Consider the following 26,839-nt stretch of genomic DNA (forward strand, 5'->3'; position numbering starts at 1 on the left):
TTCCCGACATCTCCTTCCCCCTCGCCGTGTTTGTTTTCTCTACCAATCGACGTGTCATTTCTTTTTATATAACGCGAGCATAAAAGTATTTGTACATTTTACAAGTAATATGGTTCTATACACAACACAAGAACCAAGCTCGGTACATATATACAGCCCCAGAACAAATACAGCTCAATTTAGTGCAACCCCTGCCGTATAGGTGTGTACGGCGTAAAACTACAGCTCCCAGCATGGCCCGAACAATGGTAAGGATATGCTGGGAGATGTATTTTCACAAAAAATAAATCATATTATAATCATCTCGCTGCAGATCATACAGTGACTACATTACTGATTAGAGGCAGAATAAACATTTACATTGAGTGACTCACCGGTGACGTCTCAGATTCTAGTTATTTTTCTCCACCCGGTCCAGACCTCTATGACGATTTCTCCCGGTCACAGACCATTTAAATAATAATAATAATAATAATAATAATTATAAATAAATATAAAGTTATCATTATACCACACACTACGCCCCTAAATATAATAGCGCCATACACTGCACCTCTAATTATAATAGCACCATACACCGTGTTCCACACACACACACACACACACACACACACTGTGCCCCCTGTAGATAGTGCCTGCCATAGAGCCCCCTGTAGATAGTACCCCCATATAGCCCACCCCTGTATATAGTGTCCCACAAATAACTCCCCCTATAGTGCTCTACAGATAGCCCACCTCTGTATATAGTGCTCTACAGATAGCCCAACCCTGTATATAGCCCCCCTGTAGATATAGCCTACCCCTGTATATAGTGCTCCACATAGTCCACCCCTGTATATAGTGTTTCACAGATAGCCCACCCCTGTATATAGCCCCCTTGTACATATAGTCCACCCTTGTATATAGCCCCCCTGTAGATATAACCTACCCCTGTATATAGTGCTCTACAGATAGCCCACCCCTGTATATAGCCCCCCTGTAGATATAGCCTACCCCTGTATATAGTGCTCCACATATAGTCCACCCCTGTATATAGTGCTCCACAGATAGCCCAACCATGTATGTAGCCCCCCTGTAGATATAGCCCCCCCTGTAGAGATAGCCTCCTGTAGATATAGCCCCCCTCTAGATATAGTCCCCCTGTATATAGCCCACCCCCTGTAGATATAGTCCCCCTGTATATAGCCCACCCTCTGTAGATATAGTCCCCCTGTATATAGCCCACCCCCTGTAGATATAGTCCCCCTGTATATAGCCCACCCCCTGTAGATATAGTCCCCCTGTAGATAGACACCCCCCCGTAGATAAAGCCCCCCGCATGTAGACAAAGTCCCCCCCGCGTGTAGACAAAGTCCCCCCCGCAGATAAAGCCACACTTTTATTACAATTAAAAAAATAAAACGATTCAAACTCACCTTATTCCCACTCCCACGCCGTCCGGCAGCCATGGAGACCTGCTCTCTTCTGCGCAGGTCTCCAGGGGGTTGAACGCGGCGTCTATGAAAGGCGCTGATTGGCTGGGCAGGATGACTTTGCCTGTCAGTCAGCGCCTTTCATCGACGGAAGCATCACTGGTACAAAAGGTACCAGTCGCTTCATTCGTGGAAAGGCGCTGAATGGCCGGGCACGGAACGTACCCGGTCATTCATTGCTTCTAATTGTACCTGTGTGCTTGAGACAAAGGTACAATTATAGTGCAGGAGGAGGTGGCGCTGGCGCCCCCCTCTAAGCTGCGCCCGGGGCACATGCCCCGCCTGCCCCCCCCTAGCTACTCCCCTGGTTTGGTGGTAACAATAGGTCTAAACTGTGTATCTTTATCTGATATTCTAGTCTTCTTCTTCTATCTTATTCATCATCATATTGTAGCTAGCCACAAGACTATAGAACTAGGCTTCACCTATAGCAATCACCTTTCCCTGGGACTAACAATGTCTCTCAGTACTCAGTTATCCCCAGGACTTACAGCAGGGCCGAATTGTGATCCAATCAGACAGTGAAAGAAAAGGGAAACATGGAGCACATATCATTCTAGCAGGCACAGTAAAATCTAAAAACAGAAATTCACTATCTGAAAACAGGGATGGTAACAAGATGATGATGTCAGACAGATTGTAATGTCCATGGCCGCCGACCGTCGTACTGACTCACCCCTCAACAGCCACGGCCATGAATCTGTGTGCTGGCCCGCGTTTTCTCCCCAGGAGACACGAGCACTCACTTCTCTCCGCTCCGCAGTGTCCCGTAGGGTGCGCGCGCACACTTGTGCCCGGCCTTAACGGGCCAGCGTGCGCGCATGAATAATGTTACAAATTAGCCCTAATCACTCTGGACTATAAAAGGGGCTCTGCCCTTTCACTCCTTGCCCGAGCGTTGTTTGTATTCCTCTGTTAGTCTTGCAAATGGTCCCTTAGTCGTATCCTGTTCCCTGTGTTCCCGTGCCCTGCTACCTGTATCCGGAGCTGTATTTTTTCCTGTGCCATCTCTAGTATTGGACTTGTGTTGTGCCGTTTACTTTGTCTGCTGACTTACAGCACGTCTGGTGTCATCCGCCATGTTTGGCATCTCCTGCTGCCAAGGTCCCATCTGGGCCTAAGCCGTTGCTACTGTCTGGACTATTACAGGTACCCTTGTGCTTGGACTGTATATTGACTTGGTACACTGCTGTTGGGCCAGCTGCTTCTCCGCTACGACAGTGTGGCGCAGTGAGTCCACATACCCACAGATCGTGACAGTACACTCAGGCCATGGACCCCGCTGGCTAACCCAAGACCATGACAACGTCACAAGCCATGCAGGCAGACATACGAGACCTTCGGTCACGACAAGACCAACTCCTTCTGGGGGTGAATTCCATTGCGCATCGGCTGGATGCGCAAGCTGCAGTCACCACAGCACCTGTTCCTGTTGCTCTGGCTGTTTCCCCTGCTACACTTTCTTTCAGTACCAATGCCAACTTCCGATTCTCGCTGCCACTACCTCCACGCTACGATGGAGACGCGAGAACCTGCAGGGGAATTTTGAACCAGTGCCAGATCCACTTCAGTCTACATGTCAGAGCATTTCCTTCTGATGGTGCAAAGATCGCATTCCTTGTCTCTCTCCTTCCTGGCAAGGCCCTGGAATGGGCGAATCCAATCTGGGAACGTCAAGGACCAGAGATCCGTGACTTACAGTGTTAGCTATAAATATATAACCTAAAGAAGAAGATGCCAATAAACTGGAAATATGAGAAAATAGAAAAATACTTTATTGAAGATAACACATGAATATACAATGATTTAAAAAGAATCCATAAACCAACAGGTTTAAAAAGACATACAAGCCATGCAACTTACAGGGTAAATAAGCCATGTAGACATGAAAAATGAGTGCCTGGTGGCATAACCTAACACTGGATACGTCTGCAAGCTATATGCTGCCCTAATAGTTACATAAAATGAATAAATATATGCCATATATAATGGTATAAGAATGAGTAACCAAGTACGTATGAATAGCACGGCAGGAAATAGACAATGCTGAGGTATAAAAAATGTTCACAACAGGTGATAACAATTGAACATACCCATATTAAGTCCAGGCTAGAGTGCACAGCGAGATGTCCGCCCCAACTTTCCGCACAGTATTTGAGGAACCTGCACGAGTCTCTTCAGCAGCTGCATCCTTGATGACCCTGCGCCAAGAAGACACCTCTGTGGGCGGGTACGCCATTCAGTTCCGTACCCTGGCGGCAGAGCTGACCTGGAACAACGATGCCTTAGTGGCCACATTTTGGCAGGGTCTATCCGCAGCAAACTTCATCCAACAGGACCTAGTGGATCAGCTCTGGTTGCCGACGGCTCCCTTGGAGACACCTCTGGCTGTTGCCTCGGTGAACGGTCTTCCTCTGCCCGATCCAATCATGTCCAAGACCAAGCAACTGAAGCTCCAAGTGAGAGCTCTTCATACTGCAGATTACATTTCTTGTCTTGCCCAAAGCCATAAATCCGGTGTTGCTGGGCCTGCCCTGGCTCCGGCTTCATGCCCCCAGTCCTGGGCTGAAATTTCAGAGAGGTTCTTCAGTGGGGCTCCAAGTGTCTCCCCCGCTGCCTGTTACAGGTTCATCCTGTTCTGCCTCCTATGCCTCAGTCGTTGACAGGACTACCTACTCATTTTTTGAAGATTGCGGATGTCTTTGGCAAGAAGGAGGCTGATATGCTTCCCCCACACCGGGCGTACGACTGCCCGATTGAACTGGTTTCTGATGCTTCACATCCCCGCGGACACGTATACCCCCTCTCCTTGCCAGAGACTCAGTCCATGTTAGCCTATATCAAGACGAATCTGGAGAGAAGTTTCATACGAAAATCCTCCTCCCCGGCTGGTGCCTGGTTCTTCTTCGTAAAGAAAAAAGACGGAACTCTTCGACCCTGCATTGACTACCATGGTCTCAACCAAATCATGGTCAAAAACAAATACCCTTTGCCACTGATCTCAGAATTATCTGATCGTATACGAGTAGCCAAGATCTTCTCTAAACTAGACTTGCGTGGGGCCTACAACCTTATCCCAATCCGTCAAGGTGACGACCGGAAGACGGCATTTAACACTTGAGATGGGCACTATAAATACCTGATGATGCCTTTTGGCCTGTGTAACCCTCCGCGGTCTTCCAAGAATTTGTCAATGATATCTTCCGAGGTCTCCTTTATGTCTGTGTTGTAGTTTATCTTGATGACATTTTGATCTCCTCCCCAGATCCGACGACACATTGGAGGCATGTCCGTCAAGTCCTGCTCTGATTAAGGGAGAATCGGCTGTATGCCAAGTTGGAGAAATCTACTTTTGAAAAAAATTATTTGCCCTTCCCGGGCTACATCAACTCGAATCATTGTCTCAAGATGGATCCTGAGAAAGTGAAGTCCGTCCTGGAGTGGCCACGTCCTCAGGGCCTGCGGGCCATACAGCATTTTTTGGGATTTGCTAACTTCTACCGGCAGTCTATCCCAAATTTCTCTTCACTGACGGCCCCCATCTCTACCCTTACTAAGAAAGGTATGAATGCCAAGGTGTCGACTTCAGAGGCAGAATCAGCATTTAATAGCCTCAAGAATGCCTTCACTTCAGCCTCGATCCTCCATCATCCTGACTTGTCTCGGCAGTTCTCATTGGTGCAGGTGGATTTCTGGTCCAAAGAGGCTTCAAAAGGAAAGGCAGTAGTATGTTGCTATTACTCGAGACTTTTTTTCCAACGCAGAGCGCAATTACTTTATTAATATATAAATAGGGGACCATTGGGGAACCTTAGTATACATAGGGTTAACCTTTCGCTTTGTTTACCTTTGAATATGTATTGAACACGATGCAAATCCAAACTGCCTGGAGCTCCCCAGGGTTACTATGGACGCTTCGGTGTCCAGGCGTGCTGACTGGCTGAGACTTTGGGGGCGTGCCACCATCCGGGACGTCAGTAACTGACGTGCTTGATGCGGATTGGTTGGTAGGTCTACCCACGACAGTCGGTGGGAGGGCCTAAGCCTCTAAACATCCGGAATTCCTCCGGCGCGTGTGCGGCCAATACATCAGTGCCGTGCACACGCTGGGTTATTTCTATAAGCACGAAACAGTGCCAACCGGCTAGAATATCAATTTAACTTAATCCCTGATGATGTACCCCAGGAACTGGGGTTACTGAAACGCGTTGGATTAGATAATTTGTGGCAAGTACTTCAGAGAAAGCATATACTATAATGGGAGTGCATTATCAGTAGGGGGATACACGTTCTAGCACCTACTGACGCCTCTCACATCTCACATCTCTGACCGCCTGCTTGTGCCTGTATTTAGGATTTATTGGGCTTGAGAGCCAGTTTTTCTAATATCATTAATAGAGTATTTAATTAGTATTTTAATCGTTCTTTCAGGCTATAATAAACAAATGGATGCTGGATGATGACAACAAACTGACCCTTACTCTAGCTAACACTTTATCTATCCCTGAACATTGACCTTAACTCCAGAAACCACTAACCCTCACTGTCCCAAACACTGTCCATAATGGAGTACCTAATCTACAGATGCTGTGTCTATCACAACACCAAAAAAACACTAGGAACCACAGGCAATGGGCAATGAAAACAAAACTAACATGCAAAACTCAGTGAGATTGGATAAAGCAGAACAGAGAACAATAGAGACAGGAGAAAACTGAACAACTAAACAAAATCAAACACAGAAGCGAAGAAGGACTGAGGAAATACAAGACAGAGCTGGAATAACACAAGACTAAGCTGGTAACACACCATCTGCACAGAGTACAGAGAATGACAAAGCAAACACACACACACATAGCACATACGTTCTCACTTGCACCATACTGCTGGAGCAATGGATTCTTAAGGAGAGGCAGACCAATCAGGTCGCTCTCTCCAAATGAACTTCAGTGGCTCATATCAGTGTGGTCATTTGACCTGCACTGACTAATTAGCTGTGCAGCAGTTACCTTAGCAACTGCCCCTATTGCTGATTAATAGAAAGATGACGACCATGCAGGAAAAAAGCCGCTGCTCATGACACATCCTCAATGTCAGAACCCTCCCACTCTAGCAGATCTGACCATTGTCTAGATGTAATCATGGTTCTGACATGTACAGTATGCAAATCAAACACAGGCTTTTGCCTCCTCCGGCGCCTACTTACATTTTTTACTACACATTTCCTGCACACTCTATAAAATTATCTCGCATACAGACTTATTATTTCTGTTGAACTCTCAAGGCTGTCTAAATCAAAACCCTTTGGTCTATGGCTGCCTCCAGCTCCAAGCGTAAGGGTTCAATCTCCTCCTTGTAATTTTGAAGCACCTACATACAGACGCACCCGTCAGCAGCAGCGGCTATTCTTTTTGTTGGAGTATACCTTCAGAGATTATAATTGACAAGAGCTTGCCAGGGGTTTTCTAACTGCTGTCTTTTCATGTACTTCTTACATTCCTATGCTATGGGGTTCAAGGGTCCAGAACAAGACACTCATCCAGAGTAAACTTAGCAAACATACTGTCTAGCAAACATATTTATTAAAGCAATCCTACTTCTGACACCAAGTGTTTAAGGCTCTATTCACGCGACAGGGTCTGAGTGTTGGCCGATAAAAACGGCCGTTTTGGACCGTTTTTCCCAGCCATTTTGCATCTGTTTTTTTCCCTGTCCGTTTTAAAATCGGATGAATTTCATTTGTACATTTTTTTCCATACATGTTCCCTCTGTAGATAATGTCACCCACTGCCCTCTGTAGATACTGCCACAGCCCCCCTGTAGGTAGTGCCACACAGCCCCCTGTAATGCCACCCAGCCCCCTGTAGGTAGTGCCACCCAGCCCCCTGTAGGTAGTGCCATGCAGCCCCCTGTAGGTAGTGCCACACAGCCCCCTGTAGGTAATGCCACACAGCCCCCTGTAATGCCACACAGCCCCCTGTAGGTAGTGCCACACAGCCCCCTGTAGGTAGTGCCACACAGCTCCCTGTAATGCCACACAGCCCCCTGTAATGCCACACAGCCCCCTATAGGTAGTGCTACACAGCGCCCTGTAGGTAGTGCCACACGGCCCCCTGTAATGCCACACGGCCCCCTGTAGGTAGTGCCACACGGCCCCCTGTAGGTAGTGCCACACAGCCCCCTGTAGGTAGTGCCACACAACCCCCCGTAGGTAATGCCACACAGCCCCCCGTAGGTTGTACCACCCAGCCCCCTTTAGGTAATGCCACACAGCCCCCTGTAATGCCACACAGCCCCCTGTAGGTAGTGCCACACAGCCCCCTGTAGGTAGTGCCACACAGCTCCCTGTAATGCCACACAGCCCCCTGTAATGCCACACAGCCCCCTATAGGTAGTGCTACACAGCGCCCTGTAGGTAGTGCCACACGGCCCCCTGTAATGCCACACGGCCCCCTGTAGGTAGTGCCACACGGCCCCCTGTAGGTAGTGCCACACAGCCCCCTGTAGGTAGTGCCACACAACCCCCCGTAGGTAATGCCACATAGCCCCCCGTAGGTTGTACCACCCAGCCCCCTTTAGGTAATGCCACACAACCCCCCATAGGTAATGCCACACAGCCCCCCATAGGTAATGCCACACAGCCCTCTGTAGGTAGTTCTACACAGCACACCCCCATAGATGGCACCCCCCTACCTAGATAGCGCCACCATTCCAGAAGAAGTACCTGACTTCTACTGGAGCGGAGACATCAGCCACAGGGTCGGGGATTCTGCTGTTTCCGCTCCAGGAGAATTCCCTGACTTCACTGTGTCCATATATGGATACAGTGACGTCAGGCACTTCTGAAGCGGAATCTCTCGACCCTGTGGCCAGTGACTCTGCTCCAGGAGAAGTCCCTGACTTCACGGAGTCCAAGGGAAAACTCTGTCATGTGAATAGGGCCTAAGTGCAAAAGTATGTGTCTTTAATCAATATTATGCAAACTAGAGCAGAGCATAAACATAATAAGTATGGAGCAGGCTCACTGCTGACCTTAAAGTACCATAACAAAGAAGGAGACAGAAGAAGAGCAATGGAAAAACCAATATCAGGCTATGTTCACACGGGGTATTTTGCCAAGTTTTTTGACGCGGAAACCGCGTCGCAAAACTCGGCAAGAAACGGCCCGAAAACGCCTCCCATTGATTTCAATGGGAGGCGTCGGCGTCTTTTTCCCGCGAGCAGTAAAACTGCCTCGCGGGAAAAAGAAGCGACATGCCCTATCTTCGGGCGCTTCCGCCTCTGACCTCCCATTGACTTCAATGGGAGGCAGAGAAAGCGTATTTCGCGCTGTTTTATGCCCGCGGCGCTCAAAGGCCGCGGGCAAAAAACGGCGCGAAAATTGCAGCGAAAATCTGCGTGCAGGGAGAGGAATATCTGCCTCAAACTTCCAAACGGAATTTTGAGGCAGATATTGCTCCTGCAAAATACCCCGTGTGAACATAGCCTCAGTATAGATAAAAGGAAAAAAAATGGTATGGTCACTATGTTACTATCAGGGGCTCCGCTGTGTGCATGCTAAGACCACAAATTATTACCCTTCACCGGATATAAGGGGCATAGCCCAAACTCTAAAGAACAGCCCCAAAGCATTAGCTCTCCGTCATATTTTATAGTAGGTGGTTTTCATCAGGTATCCACCAAACTCGGTTTCATCAATCAGATAGTGAAACGCGACTAATCACACCAGATTCATGTGGTGGTGTGCATAACACCACTCTAGCCAAAGCTTGGCATTGTGATCTTAGGCTTGTGTGCAGCTCCGAGACCATGGAAACCCGTTTCATGAAGCTCGCGATGCAGAGTTGTTCTGCTGATATAACTTCAAGAGGGAGTATGAAACGCTGTAGTGAGTGATATAACAGAGGATAGGCGATTTTTAGGCACCAGGCACATTCAGCGCTCAGACTTGTGGCAAAGGTGGCTTCCTATGGCATCAGATACCCAGGCAATGGAAACTTTGGGGCACTTTCAATTTAGATCTTCCTATTGCCTTTGTGTTTAATTTGGCAAAGTTGGTGGAGATGAAATAGTTGGGGTTTGTGCAGTAAAGTTGCAAGCATACGAGAAACTTTATTTAACCCCTTTCCGACATTTCCCATATGGATACGTCATGGAATGCTAGTGCTTCTTACATTTTGCCGTATCCATACGACAAATGGTGGACACCGGCTCAGGAGCTGAGCTGGTGCTATCATCGGTGTATTACAGCTGACATCCGGCTGTAATGGCGGGGACTGAAATTAGCTTTGATCCCTGCCATTAAGCGATCTTTGCATTTAAGTTGTTTGCAGCTCATTGGAACCCCAGCAATGAAATTCGCACGCAAATTTATCTTAAAGAAATTGCATAGTAAAATGGATCAAAGCAATGGCCTAACCACTTTACAGGAACAAGAAACTCTAGCTGCTTTGGAATCTTTACAGGAGGACAATACGGCAGAACAGGTAAACAAATTCCCTACAGCTATGAAGAAAAAAATCACAAAAGTTTCCACCTTTGAATCTATGTTCCTCGGTTGATGTTTTTGTTAATTTAGTCAGCAAATATATGGGAAATCAAAGATAGGATAATTTATCATTCGATGAACGTAAAGCGCTTAAAGAACTGAAAGCTCTGAAAAATGATGAGATAAAACCAGCAGATAAGGGCGGGAATATTGTTATTTGGCCAAAAAGTCTGTATGAAAAAAAGACTTTTAAATTAGTCAATGACACCACATGCTACACTAAACTTTCATCTAATGCCCATCCATGTTTTCAACAACAGCTCTTGAAGAAATCTTACGGGAAGCCTTGGACAAGGAAATAATATGTAAATATATATATGAATCTCTGATGATGACTAATCCTAGAATCGCAACATTCTACCTTATTCCGAAAATCCATAAAGACATCACTGATCCTCCTGGAAGATCCATAGTTGCTGAGTTGCCTTCTCATATTAAAGATACCACTGCAGCACTAAACCGGCTTGAAGGCTTGACCCTCGATGACAACTACCTGATAGTTACTGCAGATGTGGAATCTCTGTACACCTCAATACAACATTCGGATGGTTTCATGACAGTCTCACAGGCTTTGAGATCAAGCAATCTAGCCAAAGATTTATGTAAGGTTTTACTTGTATTGCTTGAATTCATTCCCAAACACAATTTTTTCATTTTTAAAGATCGCTTCTTTTTACAGGTCCAGGGGACTGCCATGGGTGCCACCTGTGCCCCATCCTATGCCAATTTATTCTTGGGAGCATGGGAAAGAAGGATCTTTATAGGTAGTGCAATGTATTAGAAAAAAAAAAACTGACAGTTGGACCTTCAACACCCCTAGTGGGACTTGAAACAAAGTGTAAAAAAAAAGTATAAAAAAAAAAGTTTTAAAACATATAATATAAGTTTCAAGTAATAACATAAAACAAAACTGCCCTGTTCACTTATCAAGTCCTTTATTATTAAAAATAAATAAAATAAACCATGCATATTTGGTATCGCTGCGACCGTAACGGCCTGAACTATAAAAATATTATGTTACTTATTCCACGGGGTGAACGGCGTAAAAATAAACCGTAAAAAACTATACCAGAATTTCTGATTTTTGATCACTTTGCCCTACAAATATTGGAATAAAACATGATCAAAAAGTTGCATGTATCCAAAAATGGTACCTATATAAACTATAGCTCGTCTCACAAAAAACAAGCCCTCATACAGCACAGTCAACTAAAAAAAACTTAAACCGTTATAGTTCTCACAACTTGGCGGCAGAAAAGATACATTCTTTTTACGAAAAAAAATTTATTGTGCAAAAAGTTGTAAAACATAAAAAAAGTGCTATAAATTAGGTATCGCCGGAATCGTACTGACCCACAGAATAAATTTAACATGTAGTTTATAACGCATGGTGAACGATGTATAAAAAAACCTAAAAACTATGCCAGAATTGCTGTTTTTTGGTCACCTTGCCTCCCAAAAAAAAAGGATAAAAAGTGATCAAAAGTCGCATATACCCCAAAATGGTACCAATAAAAACTACACCTTGTCCTGCAAAAAAACAGCCCTCATACCACTATGTCTATGAAAAAATAAAATTAGTGAAGGCTCCAATAAGTCAGGAAATAAAAAATATGCAATTGTGCAGGCCCGAGGGGAACGTTTCTTCTGTTTCAAGAGGCGAATTATCAAGGCCCTAAAATTAGGAAACCAGGAAGGGCAGGGCCCAAACATATTTGCTGGAAGCGAGGGTGCTCATATTATACCAGCACAACGCTTTCCCAGCAAAATTCCCCAAACTGCAAAGGTGCGGACTCTGGACCAAAAGGTTGATAAGAAAGGACATTTATCAGTGCGACACTGGCCTGTGCAGAAAGGATTGTGTTACAACGTAACACACATCTATGGATTGTTTTACTGTTTTAGTTGACCCAATTATTATACCACCTGACTATGCCCCTGATGTACTCTGCCCAGCTTACATGTACCCCCACATTATAAACGGAAACACCAGCAATACTCAAATAAAACTACTACCAAGCAAATCCACGCTCCAAAAGCCAAATGGTGCTACCTCCTCTCTTAACCCTACAGCGTGCCCAAACAGCAGTTTACTTCCACATATATGGCATCGCATGCCTGGGAGAACCCTTTTAACGATTTTTGGGGTGTGCGTCTCCATTGGCACAAGCTGGGCATGACATATTTGCCACCGAAATAGCATATAGAGGGAAAAAATGTTACTGTGCACCATGCGCAGCGCAATCATTTATGGAAAAGTCCTGTAGGGTAAAAATGCTCACTACGCCCCTTAATAAATGCCCTGAAGGGTGTAGTTTCCAAAATAAGGTTTTCTTTTATTATTTCACACCAGAGCCTCTGCAATTGTGAACCAATACTTTGTAAATCGCCAAATTAGACCTCAATGTTACATGGTACTCTTTCACTCCTGAGCCCTGTAAAATGTCCAGGCAAAAGATTAGGGCCACATGTAGGGTATTTCTAAAACTGGGAAACACAGCATAATAATTAGAGAGCTGTCTTGTTATGGTGGCACAAGCTGGCATATCTATGGAAAAAAAACAAATTTTCACTCTGCAACATCGAGTGCACACTAATTTCTGCAAAACACCTGCGGGGTTAACATGCCCACTACACCCCTAGGTGAATGCATTGAGGGGTGTCGTTTCCAAAATGTTGTCACTTCTGCGGGATTTCCAGTGTTTTGTTCCCACAGGGGCATTGCAAATGCGACATAGCGAACAGAAATCAATCCAACAAAATCTGCACTCCAAAAGCCAAATGCCTCTCCTTCCCTTCTGAGCCCTACTCTGTGCCCAAACAGCAATTTATGACCACATAAGAGGTATTGCCGTACTCTGGAAAAATTGCTTTACAAATGTTGGGTTCTTTTTTTCCTTTATTTGTTGAGAAAATTAAAAATTTTGAGCTAAAGCTACGTCTTATTGAAGAAAAGGGATTGTTTTCATTTTCACTGCCCAATTCTAATAAATTCTATGAAACACCTGCGTGGTAGAAATGCTCACTAAACCCGTAGATGAATTCTTCAAGGGTTGTAGTTTCCTAAATGGAGTAATTTTTGGGTGTTTTCATTGTTTTGTCCCCTCACGGGCTTTGCAAATGCGACATGGCCTCCGCAAACCATTCATGCTAAATTTGATCTCCAAAACCCAAATGGCGCTCTTTCCCTTCTAAGCCCTGCCATGTGTCCAAACAGCCATTTATGAACACATGTGGGGTAATGTTTTACTCGGGGGAAATTATTTTACAAATTTTGTAGTGCTTTTTCCCCTTTAGTCCTTGTGGAAATAAAAAAATAAAAAAAGTTAATCCTACATCTTCTTTGAAAAAATGTAGATTTAAATTTTCACACCCCAATTCCAATCATTTCTGCAAAAAAACTGTGCGGGCAAAATGCTCATTATGCCTCTAGATAATCTCCTCAATGGGTGTAGTTTCTAAATTGTGTCACTTGTGGGGGGTTTCCACTGTTTTGTCCCCTCAGGGGCATTGTAAATGTGACATGGCCTCCGAAAACCATTCCTGCTAAATTTGAGCACCAAAAGCCAAATGGCGCTATTTCCATTCTAAGCCCTGCCGTGTGTCCAAACAAGTGTTTATGACCACATGTGGGGTATTGTTTTACTCGGGAGAAATTGCTTTACAAATTTTGTGCTGGTTTTTCTCCTTTAGTCTTTGTGGAAATGAGAAAAAATTAGCAAAATCTACATTTTCATTGAAAAAATTTAGATTTTCATTTTCACGACCTACTACCAATATTTTCTGCAAAAAATCTGTGCGGTCAAAATACTCACTATACCTCTAGATAATTTCCTCAATGGGTGTAGTTTCCGAAATGCGGTCACATGTGGGGGTTTCGACTGTTTTGTCCCCTCAGGGGCTTTGCAAATGCGACATGGCCTCCGCAAACCATTCCTGCTAAATTTGAGCAGTAAAAGCCAAGTAGCACCCTTTCCCTTCTAAGCCCTGCCGTGTGTCCAAACAGCAGTTTATGACCACATGTGGGCTATTGTTTTACTCGGGAGAAATCGCTTTACAAATGTTGTGGTGCTTTTTCCCCTTTAGTTCTTGTGGCAATGAAAAAAAAAATTAGCTAAACCAAAATTTAGATTAAACCTAGATTTTCATTTTTACAGCGTACTTCCAATAATTTCTGCAATAAACCCGTGGGGTCAAAATGCTCACTATACCCCTAGATAATTCCTTGAGGTGTGTAGTTTCCCAAATGGGATCACTTTTGGGGTGTTTCCTTTGTTTTGGTCCCACAGGAGCCCTTCAAACCTGACATGGTGCCCAAAATATATTCTAATAAAAAGAAGGCCCCAAAATCCTCTAGGTACTTCTTTGCTTCTAAGGCCTGTGCTTCAGTACATTACCACACTAGGGCCACATGTGGGATATTTCCTAAATCTGCAGAACCTGCGCATTAAATATTAAGTTGCATGTCTCTGGTAAAACTTTCTGTGTTACAAAAAAAATGGATTCAAAATAAATTTATGCAAAAAAAAATTACATTTGTAAATTTCACCTCTACATTGCTTTAATTCCTGTGAAACGTCTAAATGGTTAAGAAACTTTCTAAATGCTGTTTTAAGGGGTGAAGTTTTTAAAATGGAGTGACTTATTTCGAGTTTCTAATATATAAGGCCCTCAAAGCCACTTCACAACTGAACTGACCCCTGTAAAAATAGCCTTTTGAAATTTTCTTGAAAATGTGAGAAATTGCTGCTAAAGTTCTAAGCCTTGTAACATCCTAGAAAAATAAAAGGATGTTCAAAAAATTATGCTATCTAAAGTAGACATATAAAGGAGGTTAATTAGCAACAATTTTGTGTGGTATAACTGCCTTACAAGCAGATACATTTAAATTTAGACAAATGCTAATTTTCGCCACATTTTGTGGTTTTTCACAATTAAATACTGAATGTATCGAGCAAATTTTGCCAGTAACATAAAGTCCAATGTGTCACGAGAAAACACTCAGAATCGCTTGGATAGCTAAAAGCATTCCAAAGTTATTACCACATAAAGTGAAACATGTCAGGTTTGAAAAATGTGGCTCTGTCAGGAAGGTCAAAAGTGGCCAAAGAGGGAAGGGGTTAAAAATGAACAAATTGCCCAACAGGGAGTCTATTCTTAATCCACCACGCTTCCTGCACTGAAGTATCCTGCACAATACTGCTAGTACACTACTATATGTACAAACTGCTGCAAGAATATTTTGAGATTCTTTTTTAACTACTTTCCTAAGAACAATCTTGGTTGTATTTCAATAAAAGACAAAGTTCACAGCAATACTTTGCTTGCTCACATGCTACGCAAATCATTTATCACTCAAAATATCACTGAACTCTGAACAGAAAACAGTCAATATTTGATCTCTAATTTAAATTTGCACAAGCGACATTTTGAATTAGGTAACAATTTTCAATGCATCTGAATGAACATGTAATAAAAAACTGTATGAAAGATCAGGTTTTGTTACACACATATTCATACTGATTTTTAGCTCAACGGATCAATGAACAAAACTAGTTTAACCCTTTCTTGACATACACCATACATGTACAGCGGAAGTCAGAGGTGAAAGTATGGAGTGAGCACACCGGCTGACCCTGATCCAAAGTGCGGATCTCAGTTGTTTAACGGCTTAGACGCTGAGGTCAATAGCGGCCATGGCATCTGCACTGTTAGGGTATGTTCACACGCCCTATTTACGGACGTAATTCAGGCGTTTTACGCCTCGAATTACGGCCGAAAAAACGGCTCCAAACATCTGCCCATTGAATTCAATGGGTCTTACGGTGTTCTGTGCAGACTGGCTTTTTTGTAAAAAAGACGCCCGCCTCAAAGAAGTGCATGTCACTTCCTGGGACGTAATTGGAGCCATTTTTCATTGACTCCAATGAAAACCAGCTCCAATTACGTCCGTAAAAGACGCCACGAAAAACACGTGCACTTATCAAAACGTCTGAAATTCAGGAGCTGTATTCGCCTGAAAACAGCTCCGTAATTTCAGACGTAATTGGCGTTGCCGTGTGAACATACCCTTAGATAGAGGGGTTGCTCCATAATGTGATCGTGGGGAGCCGCTGGGTTGTCATGACAACCGGGGGCCTAATGAATGAGTTTAATAGGAGAACGTAAAAAGCACAATATACTGCAACACATAAACATTGCAGTGTATTGTGCAAGAGATCTAACGACCGTGTGTTTAAGACCACTAGTTGGACTAAAGAAAATGTAAAAATTAAATGAAGTTTTTAAAAATCAAAAAATAAATAAATATATATATATATAGATATATATATATATCAGGGGTCTCAAGCACGCAGCCCGCGGGCCGCATGCGGCCCCTGGTGCTGTCATCTGCGGCCCGCGGGACACAGAGCCGCTAGTATCGGCTCTGCTCTGAGACTCTGGAATTCCCTGACATCGCTGTCCATATATGAACAGCGATGTTTGGGGCTTCCCCAGAGCCGGAGTCCCAGGCAGAGAGCTAGTACAGGCTCTGCTCCGGGACTCTGTGGAATTCCCTGACATCGCTGTCCATATATGGACAGTGTGTCAGGGTCTTCCCCAGAGCGGAGTCCCGGCCAGAGCGCTAGTATAGGCTCTGCTCTGGGACTCTGGGGAAGCCTCTGACATCGCTGTCCATACATCGACAATGATGTCAGGGGCTTCCCCAGAGCAGGAGTCCCAGTGATGTCAGGAGCACAGCTGGAGTCCCAGGAAGAGCCTACTAGCGCTCTGCCCGGAACTCCATCTCTGGGGTTGTCCCTGACATCTCTGTCCATATATGGACAGTGATGTCAGGAGCAGAGCTGGAATCCCAGGCATAGTGCTAGAAGCGGCTCTGCTCCGGGACTCCAGCTCTGGGCAAGGCCCTGACATCACTGTGGTAGCATCTGTGGAGGGCACTGTGGCAGCATCTGCGGAGGGCACTGTGGCAGCATCTGCGGAGGGCACTGTGGCAGCATCTGCGGAGGGCACTGTGGCAGCATCTACGGAGGGAACTGTGGCAGCATCTACAGAGGGCATTGTGGCAGCATCTACAGAGGGCACTGTGGCAGCATCTACAGAGGGCATTGTGGCAGCATCTACAGAGGGCACTGTGGCAGCATCTACAGAGGGCACTGTGGCAGAATCTACAGAGGACACTGTGGCAGCATCTACAGGGGGCACTGTGGCAGTATGTACAGAGGACACTGTGGCATTATCTAGGGGTGTGCTGCATTATCTACAGAGGGCACTGTGGCATTATCTACAGAGGGAACTGTGACAGCATCTACAGAGGGCACTGTGGCAGCATCTACAGAGGGCACTGGTGGCAGCATCTACAGAGGGCACTGTGGCAGCATCTACAGAGGGCACTGTGGCAGCATCTACAGAGGGCACTGTAGCAGCATCTACAGAGGGCACTGTGGCAGCATCTACAGAGGGCACTGTGGCAGCATCTACAGAGGGCACTGTGGCAGCATCTACAGAGGGCACCGGTGCAGCATCTACAGAGGGCACTGTGGCAGCATCTACAGAGGGCACTGTGGCAGCATCTACAGAGGACACTGTGGCAGCATCTACAGAGGGCACTGTGGCAGCATTTACAAGTGGATGTGTGGCAGTATCTGCAGAGGACACTGTGGCATTATCTAGGGGTGTGTTGCATTTCCTACAGAGGACACTGTGGCAGCATCTACAGAGGACTCTGTGGCAGCATCTACAGAGGACTCTGTGGCAGCATCTACAGAGGACTCTGTGGCAGCATCTACAGAGGACTCTGTGGCAGCATCAACAGAGGACTCTGGGGCAGCATCTACAGAGGACTCTGTGGCAGAATCTAAAGAGGGCACAGCGGCAGCATCTACAGAGGGCACAGCGGCAGCATCCACAGTGGGCACAGCGACAGCATCCACAGAGGGCACTGCGGCAGCATCCACAGAGGACACTGCGGCAGCATCCACAGAGGACACTGCGGCAGCATCCACAGAGGGCACTGCGGCAGCATCCACAGAGGGCACTGCGGCAGCATCCACAGAGGGTACTGCGGCAGCATCAACAGAGGGCACTGCGGCAGCATCCACCGAGGGCACTGTGGCACTATCTAAAAGGGGCTGCCCAATCTTGACATGTGTGCTAACTGAGCCTCCGGACTGCATTTAGCGACACTTAAACTGTAAAACTGGATTGTTGAAATAAGCACGTGGAGAAATATCTCAAATTTTAAATCCAGCGGTATTATTATAGTAATGTAGTATTATTATTATTATAGTAATATAGTGTTATAGTAGTTCAAATAACTAATTGATTAACAATAATTTTGTATTGTATCAAATTTGAAAGTAATGCGGCCCGTCAACTTCCCATTTTTTCTATATGCGGCCCACTTACCCGGCCGAGTTTGAGACCCCTGATATATATATATATATATATATATATATGAGTTAGGTCCAGAATTATTTGGACAGTAACACATCTTCATGATTTGGGCTCTGCATGCCACCACATTGGATTTGAAATGAAACAATTGAGATGCAATTGAAGTGTAGACTTTCAGGTTTAATTCAAGGGGTTGAACAAAAATATCCTGTGAAACGTTTAGGAATTTCAACCATTTTTCTACACAGCCTCCTCATTTCAGGGGCTCAAAAGTAATTGGACAAAATAACATTAATATAAATAAAATGTTTTTTTTAACACTTTGTAGAGAATCCTTTGCAGGCAATGACTGCCTGAAGTCTGGAAACCATGGACATCACCAAACGCTGGGTTTCCTCCTTTGTGATGCTTAGCCAGGCCTTTACTGCAGCCGTCTTCAGTTGTTGCTTGTTTGTGGGTCTTTCTGCCTTAAGTTTTGTCTTAAGCAAATGAAATGCATGCTCGATCAGGTTGAGATCTGGTGATTGACTTGGCCATTGCAGAATATTCCACTTCTTTGCCTTAAAAAACTCCTGGGTTGCTTTCGAAGTATGTTTTGGGTCATTGTCTATCTGTACTGTGAACAGGGCCGTATTTAGAATTTGTGCTGCTCTAGGCACTTTTATTGCGGATGCCCCCGATATTGCAGCTTTTCCGCTGCAAAAATGGCAACATGTGCTAATTCTTGCGGGTTTTACCTCCCCATTGAATTCAAAAGGGAAAAGCCTGCAACAGAAACCAGCTATTCCACAACATAAATTGACATGCTGTGGGATAAAAAAATGCGCCGCAGGTCAATTTATGAACGGTTTTCGGTGGGTTATTTACGCAGCGTGTGGATGAGATTTGTTCAAATAAGCGCTGTAGAGTAAACATAATTGGTGTTGCAGTGTCTATAAGTCTGAATTATTCTAATATACTTTTCAGACTATAAGACGCAGTTTTTAGCAAGAATAAATCTTGCTAAAAAGTCCCTGCATCTTATAGATGGGGGCTGCATGTGCGCCCTCATATGCCAATCTTTATTCCTGTCAGATCATGGTACATCAATGGACCGGGTCATCTTTTGGGCCCGCTTCATTGACGATATCTTCATGATCTGTCAGGGAACACCTGAACAACTACAGAAATTTATGTCTGAACTAAATTCAAATGATCAGAATATTAGACTAACATATAAGTGTGACAAAAAAAACAAGTAGATTTTTTGGATATTCAAATCCAATGCGATGATAATGGATATATCCAAACTGATTTGTTTAGGAAAGAAACATCTGTAAACTCACTTCTACACGCTACCTCTGTACACCCAAAACAGACAATCACCACCATACCTACAGGCCAATTCCTCAGACTAAAACTTACTTGTTCAATAAATGAGGACTTTTTAAAACAAGCTAAAGATCTAGATAATAGATTTATTTACCGTGGATACAGCAAACGCTGCATTAGAAATGCGAAAAAACGGGCCCAGGAAACAGAGAGAAACAAACTCTTACAACCAGCAGCTAGAACAACTAAAAGTAATGAGGTGAGATTTATTACACCGTATCACTCTTCTTGGGAAGAGATGAAGAGCTATCTAAACAGATATTGGCCAATTTTGAGAGCCGATCCAATATTAAATAAAATATTGCCAAAATTTCTTCTTGTAACATACCAACGTGCAAAAAACCTCAAGGACCATTTTGTCCAGAGCTTTTACACCCCAGTATAACAAGAAAAAAAAGTTCTTTGGCACAAAAGGGCCAAAATGGGGCTGCTCCCCCTGTGGAGACTGCATTTCATGCCCCAACATTGAACGTGTTGCAGATTTCACTAACTCTGAGAGAGATAAAACTTTTAAAATTGTATGGCACATCACGTGTGCTACATGTGGTGTGATTTACTATGCAATTTGTCCTTGTCATAAAATTTACATAGGACTAACCTCATGCGAATTTCGAGTGAGTGTTAGGGAACATGTACGTGACATTTTATCTGCAAAGGGGATAAATGATGCTGATAAAGTGGAGAAATTAAAAGCTATCCTCGCCACTTTAAATTATATCACAATTGTAATTCCAGATTGTTAAAAGTGAGGGGAATAGACCATGTGGAAATGAACATAAGAGGTGGAGACTTGATGAAAATGTTATTGAGGCTGGAAAGTAAATGGATTTGGACATTGGGGACTATGCAGCCGAGGGGCCTGAACTAATCACATGGGTACGCCTCTTTTCTCTGATCTTTGTGTATGCTCTGTGGCAGCATTTTTTATTTATGTAATATACTATTATTATATGATTTTAACATATATGTTGTCCTTCTCTTCCTAGTCCACTAGATATAGATACCTAGGGATATACCAACATTGTGATAGATGGTACCGTAAGGCTGGGTTCACACGACCATGTTACGTCCGTAATGTACGGAACGTATTTCGGCCGGAAGACCCGGACCGAACACACTGCAGGGGGCCGGGCTCCTAGCATCATAGTGATGTACGACGCTAGGAGTCCCTGCCTCTGCGTGGAACTACTGTCCCGTACTGTAATCATGATTACAGTACGGGACAGTTGTCCTGCAGCGAGGCAGGGACTCCTAGCGTCGTACATCACTATGATGCTAGGAGCCCGGCTCCCTGCACTGTGTTCGGTCCGGGTCTTCCGGCCGAAATACGTTCCGTACTTTACGGACGTAACAAGGTCGTGTGAACCCAGCCTAAGACATCAAAAAGATGCTTTCCACCTGTTCCCTCGGATATGGTCGTCTATACAATTGTACTGTTAATTATCTATTAATGTCTACAGTGCAAAAAAACATATTTCTATATTTTTTTTCTTGAGCCGATATATGCACAACTAATTTTGCCCACTTATTCACTAGTACTTTATTTATTTCTGTATATTTATTTGGTATGTACTGTATTATTTTTGATATTTATATTTTTTCACATATATTGTAATGTTAATATATTGTATATAAATGGTATTCTTTCACTAAGATGCATTATTTATTTACATGTCATTATTCACTTATATGCATATTTATTATGTATATATATATATATATATATATATATATATATATGTATATATATATGTATATGAAATTTGTTTACAATGACACGTCTAGTGTGTCATATTACCACATGAGTTTACTTATTTTTTGCACTATATGAAATTTCTTTCTTTTGCATTTAGGGAATTAATTGGTTTTGCTTATATCAGCACAATTCATTCACTATGTTTTTATGTATATTTATATACTGAGCAATAGTCGTTGATGGATTATAATAGATGTGATGCCTTGACTATAATATATGAGTCTTATACTATCACTTGCTGGGGTATTTATTTACATTTCTCCCAGAAATTATCATGGAACTTTTTCAGAAGATAGAGATAGTGATAAAGCTCTTTTTGAATAGGTCCCTTTAAATACTCACATCGTAACATCATGACTAGCTACATTAGACTGTACAAATCTAGACAACGTACCTGGATCAAGTGTGCAGGCGTCCTTAGCAACTCACTACAAGCCGGTATCTTGATGTGCACGTGATAAGAGGCGTTGCTGTGATGAGCAGCTATGAACAAATGCGGACATGACGCCAAGAAATTATCGAGTTAGTTACTTAATATATTGTTCACCTGGCGGATCTATATGTAATTGGTCCTTGTATAGGATAAATAGGAAGTATGTATCTGTAAGTGCCACCCCCAGACGAAGGCGTAAGCCGAAACACGTTGGGGCAGGTCGCCATTCTTGAGTTCCAGCCACATGGGGCAGTACTCTACTCTCCATCTTAATCTTTCCCTGAAAAACTTTTTTTGCACTTAGCACTTTATCGGTAGGTGTACATTCAATCAGTAGTATGGGCTCTATATTTGACTCTCTATAGTAACTGCCAATAATACAGGCCCATATACATAGTTTAGAGTATGCATACTATGTTTGACTTCTCCTTTGCACTAAGCACTTTTTTGTGGCCCATATTGATATCTGTTTTGGTGTAATCAAACATTTGCTGAATACTTACTCTCTTTTGGCGATCCTCTTGTTATCTGTGATTCATTTTTAATATTGTGTATATGTAATGTTTGTAATTTATGGAATAAAAAGATTGTGTTTTTACATTTGACTTATAGGCTCCGTGGGTTCTTGTTTTTGGTGTTATATTATACAATAGGAGTACAGTCGTGTTACTTGGGAGGATTTATCATGTGAAATGATGCATATGTATGCCCTATATATAGGTTCTATACATATATATGTATTGTGCGCTGGCGTCCCACTTGGGCTGCTGTATTGGGCAGTCACGCACACGGAAACGGGGTGAACACAAACAGCGGGTACTTTTTATTTGCACCAAACAAACAAATCCTTTTTGTACAGAGCTTGCATCCACTGGGTAAAGCAACAAACAAAACAATATAACTTGTGGAAAAACAACCTTTAAAGTTCTCACCCTGTAGCAGCCACCACCTGAGCGTGCAAGTGCCCTTTGTTAGGTGTTTCGTTCATAGCAGTGTCCCTGGAGGAACAACAATCTCCTTCCTCCTCACTCTCTCTTCCTCTTCACACTGTCAGCTTCCCTTTTAATCAAGGCCAGTTGAGACTCAGAACCTCTAGAAACCAAAACCTGGAGTGGAGGTATGGGAATGGCCATCCCACCCAGAATCTCTACAGCCATTCCCAAATCCCGGACCCTGAAATCCAGCCTAAAAACTCCTGCTCACCAACTAAACTTGCTGAGCAACGAACTTCCCAGAGATAAGAAATCTCAGTGGCACATACCTACCCTCTACCAGTCTTCCTACTGACTGTTTACAGTATATATTACATACATACATACATACATACATATAGATATGGATATATATATATATATATATATATATATACATACATATATACAAACATATATGTATACAAAACCATGTATCATGTATTATATAACAGTGTGCTAGGAAGAAAAGTGGTAACGGGGTCCCTGAGAGGGAGAGCACCCCCGTGCCCAACACGGGAAGTGCGAGTCCCCTAAAAAGACCCTATCACCCCAGCCAAATCACTATAATAAAAATCCCTTAGAAAGTACACTATACAGTGTACAGCATAATTATAGATATATGTGAGAACAAGAGGACTCGAGATATCGGTGGACGGAGCGGCAGCCAAAGCCCATCACAACGCAAACAGCGTGGCGATGTAGGTCGAGAAAGCCAGACCACCCACCCCTCTAGAGCTTCTGCACCCACATAATAGGTGAATAAAAAAAAATCAAACTTATTATACTCAAGATTTAAAGTAGATTAATAATATATATCAATTAGTGACACCAATGAATGCATAAAAATAAAAAATAGAGTTAAATACTAGATAAAGTAAAATAAAACCATTAGTCCACGGTGTCCGCATGAGAGCCCCAAGAAGGACTACCGCCTCCCGTGGACCCCTGCGGAGACTCATGAGCAAACGGCCACAAAAATTGATCATAGTGTCAATATGAAGAGTATATGCATATGTACTGTGCACACAAATTATACTAATACATACAGAATGTGTACCCTCAATCCCACTATCAAACAATTACACATATTAGATCAATACAAAAACACAAAAAGAAAAAGAAAAACCACCGTTACAAGAGACAAAGTCTTAAAAGTTATGTGTTAAAAAACACCTAAAGTTTTTACGAGGAACGTAAAACAAACTCAACGTTTTATGAGGTTGAATGTTCCACTATCCTCATTTCACATCTATACCATAGTTCCCACAACTGTATATACACAATAATAACAAATACATATACATAAAGAATAATACACAATATGTATAATAAACAAAATATATTTATCGATTATAAAAGCCCGTTAAGATCAATTTTTCCATATCCATAATTCAAAGCTGGTCCTCAATTATCTTCATAAAATGGCAGTCCACATGGTAGGGTTCAATATCCCAAAAACTAGCAAAAACAAAAAACAAAAGTAGTAGTACTCTGTGATTCAACCTTTGGAAGATAAAGTGTCAAGTTTCACAATCCACTTCACCTCCCTATGTAAAAGGCTATTAAAGATGTCACCCCCACGATTCCCCTGATATATACGGTCAATCCCCTTGACCGTAAGAAGCCTCCAATTACTCCCATGGTAATCCCTGAGATGTCATCCCCACATAAAACTTATTGCAAGGACAGTGCGCGTGATAGACCACATTCCTAACATTGCAATTAATGAAGTGCACGAGTTTGTACACTCTAGTACGGTCCGACCCAAGAAAGGAATCGGTTTTCTCCATAACCTTGCAAGCCCCACAGTTTCCACATGGCACATTACCCCATTTAGGCCCTCTGGTTCCAAAGATGTATTGGTTTTTAAGAGGGGGAACATAATGGCTCTGAACAAGTATGTCACGTAAATTCGGACTTGGTCAAGGAGTCATTGCCGTATCAGGAGTGAGTATCTTAGATAAACATTTGTCGGTTTGCAATATAGACCAGTGTTGGCAAAATATATTACGCATAACATTCCATTGTTTGTTATATCCCGAAACGAACCTCACCACATTTTGATTAGACCTGTTTCTTGATCTCGGTTTCAAAAGATCTGTCCGATTCATGGCCTCTGCATGTTCATATTCTCAAACAACTTGAGTTTGTTCATAACCTCGATTAAAGGAACCTTTTCATTAAATCTTTCGACCGATATTCAAAACACTCGTCAGAGGAGCAGATGCATCTAGCTTGAAGAAATTGTCCTCGTGGGATGGTCTTGATAATATGTCTAGGGTTGGAGGAGTCAGCCATTAAATTAGAGTTTACAGAAGTAGTTTTCCTAAAAATATCTGTAACAAGCTTACCATCAGATTCAACAAGAATTCGTAGGTCCAGGAATTCCATTTCAGTCTTACTATATTTGCTCACAAGTTTGATGTTTATGTCATTTATATTCAAATAGTCCAGAAACAATATAAGATCTTCCTCGGTACCCTGCCAAATAAATAAAACATCGTCTATAAAGAATCTCCAGGATACCACAAACACTTCAAAAGGATTTTGTTCACTCAGGATCATGTTTCTCTCACAGAAACCTATGAACAACTTAGAACACGATGGGGCACAGGTTGCCCCCATCGCTGTACGCCGATTTTGTAGATAGTACCTGTTCTTGAAAATAAAAAAATTGTGACACAGCAAAAATTCCAATAATTCAAGGACAAGTTCAACCAAGTCAATGGCTAGATTACACGTCTGTAAAAAGAATATACAAATCCGAAGGCCATGAGTGTGATGAATGGATGTAGAGTGACTCAACGCCACTTGTGACAATATACATGTCCTGTTCAAGTCTCAAACCTTCAAATGATAGTATAATTTGCTCTATCTCGGCGACATCCCTTTATCTACCTGTAAATACTCATCTGGTTATGCAGCCAATGATTTGTATCCCAAGAGGATCTTGTATCTGTGGAGGCAAACTACTCTTTCTTCGGTTGCTCGGTATGTCCTTGAGAGGTACTCACAATAAATTCCTCAAATCCTGGCATCACTGGATAAGGTTCCAAAATTCTGCTGAATTTAGATCCCTCTCTTCTATGTAAACTTATTTGTTCCTTATTTGATTATATCTCCCCCTCCAGCCTTTTTTCCCCCCTCTCTTCCTCTTGTTTTCTCTTTTCTTCCTCTTCTTGCTCTCTTTGTTCCCCAAGAGATTTACTTTCTCTTTTCTTTTTCACTCTTCTCTGCTCTCTACAATTACCTTTTATAACTTTGCATAGTTTACTATGTTGACATGTATCGTGTTTGATTGGCTTGATTTGCTTTATTGCGGCCTGTGAGCCGACACTTGCGTTGCTGCTTATGACGGCCTGCGAGCTGACAATTGCTTTGTTTATTGCTTTTGGCAAAATTTCTTTTTTCTCTTTTCCAATTGAAAAATTCCAAAAATAAAAGAATTTATTTAAAACAAGACCTGAACAAACAGATGATGCTGCAGACTAAAGCAAATTCTGATCAATTTCTTTCTAAATATGTTGCCAAAACTTTAGATGAAATTGTAGTAGGGGCCCTCTACTAACTGTATAATAATGACAGGTGATACAACAATCGAACCTTTGCTGGAAATTTACTTCTCTTGGAGAGGCAGAATTCTTAAACTTTACACATGCAATAACACAGTCTTTAATGGCAACTTTTTATAGTGGTTGGTGGTGATGATGAATTTCACCGTACTCTGCTCCTGTACACACGGTAGACCTGTTCACTGGGGAACCTGCCCAGCAATCCAGCTCTTAGCGACTTCCTCCCCGCTTGGCAATCTGGCATATTATAGCCTTTTCAGCGCCTCCAGCCCTGTTTGGCAAATAGGCGTTTCACAAATACGTCTCAGAGGTTTCT

At 43.1% G+C, this 26,839-nt stretch overlaps 1 protein-coding gene across 1 annotated transcript in view; it reads left to right on the forward strand.

The window, feature by feature from the left end:
- Positions 1–10,351: 10,351 nt before the first annotated feature.
- Positions 10,352–26,839, forward strand: part of LOC142738053 (uncharacterized) — an 86,815-nt gene continuing 70,327 nt past the window's right edge. Inside the window, exon 1 of the mRNA XM_075849740.1 lies at positions 10,352–10,636. Within this exon, the coding sequence (XP_075705855.1) occupies positions 10,352–10,636 (285 nt within the window). The remainder of the gene's footprint in view (positions 10,637–26,839) is intronic.

This window comes from Rhinoderma darwinii, chromosome 1 (assembly GCF_050947455.1).
Source record: "Rhinoderma darwinii isolate aRhiDar2 chromosome 1, aRhiDar2.hap1, whole genome shotgun sequence".
NCBI lineage: Eukaryota > Metazoa > Chordata > Amphibia > Anura > Rhinodermatidae > Rhinoderma > Rhinoderma darwinii.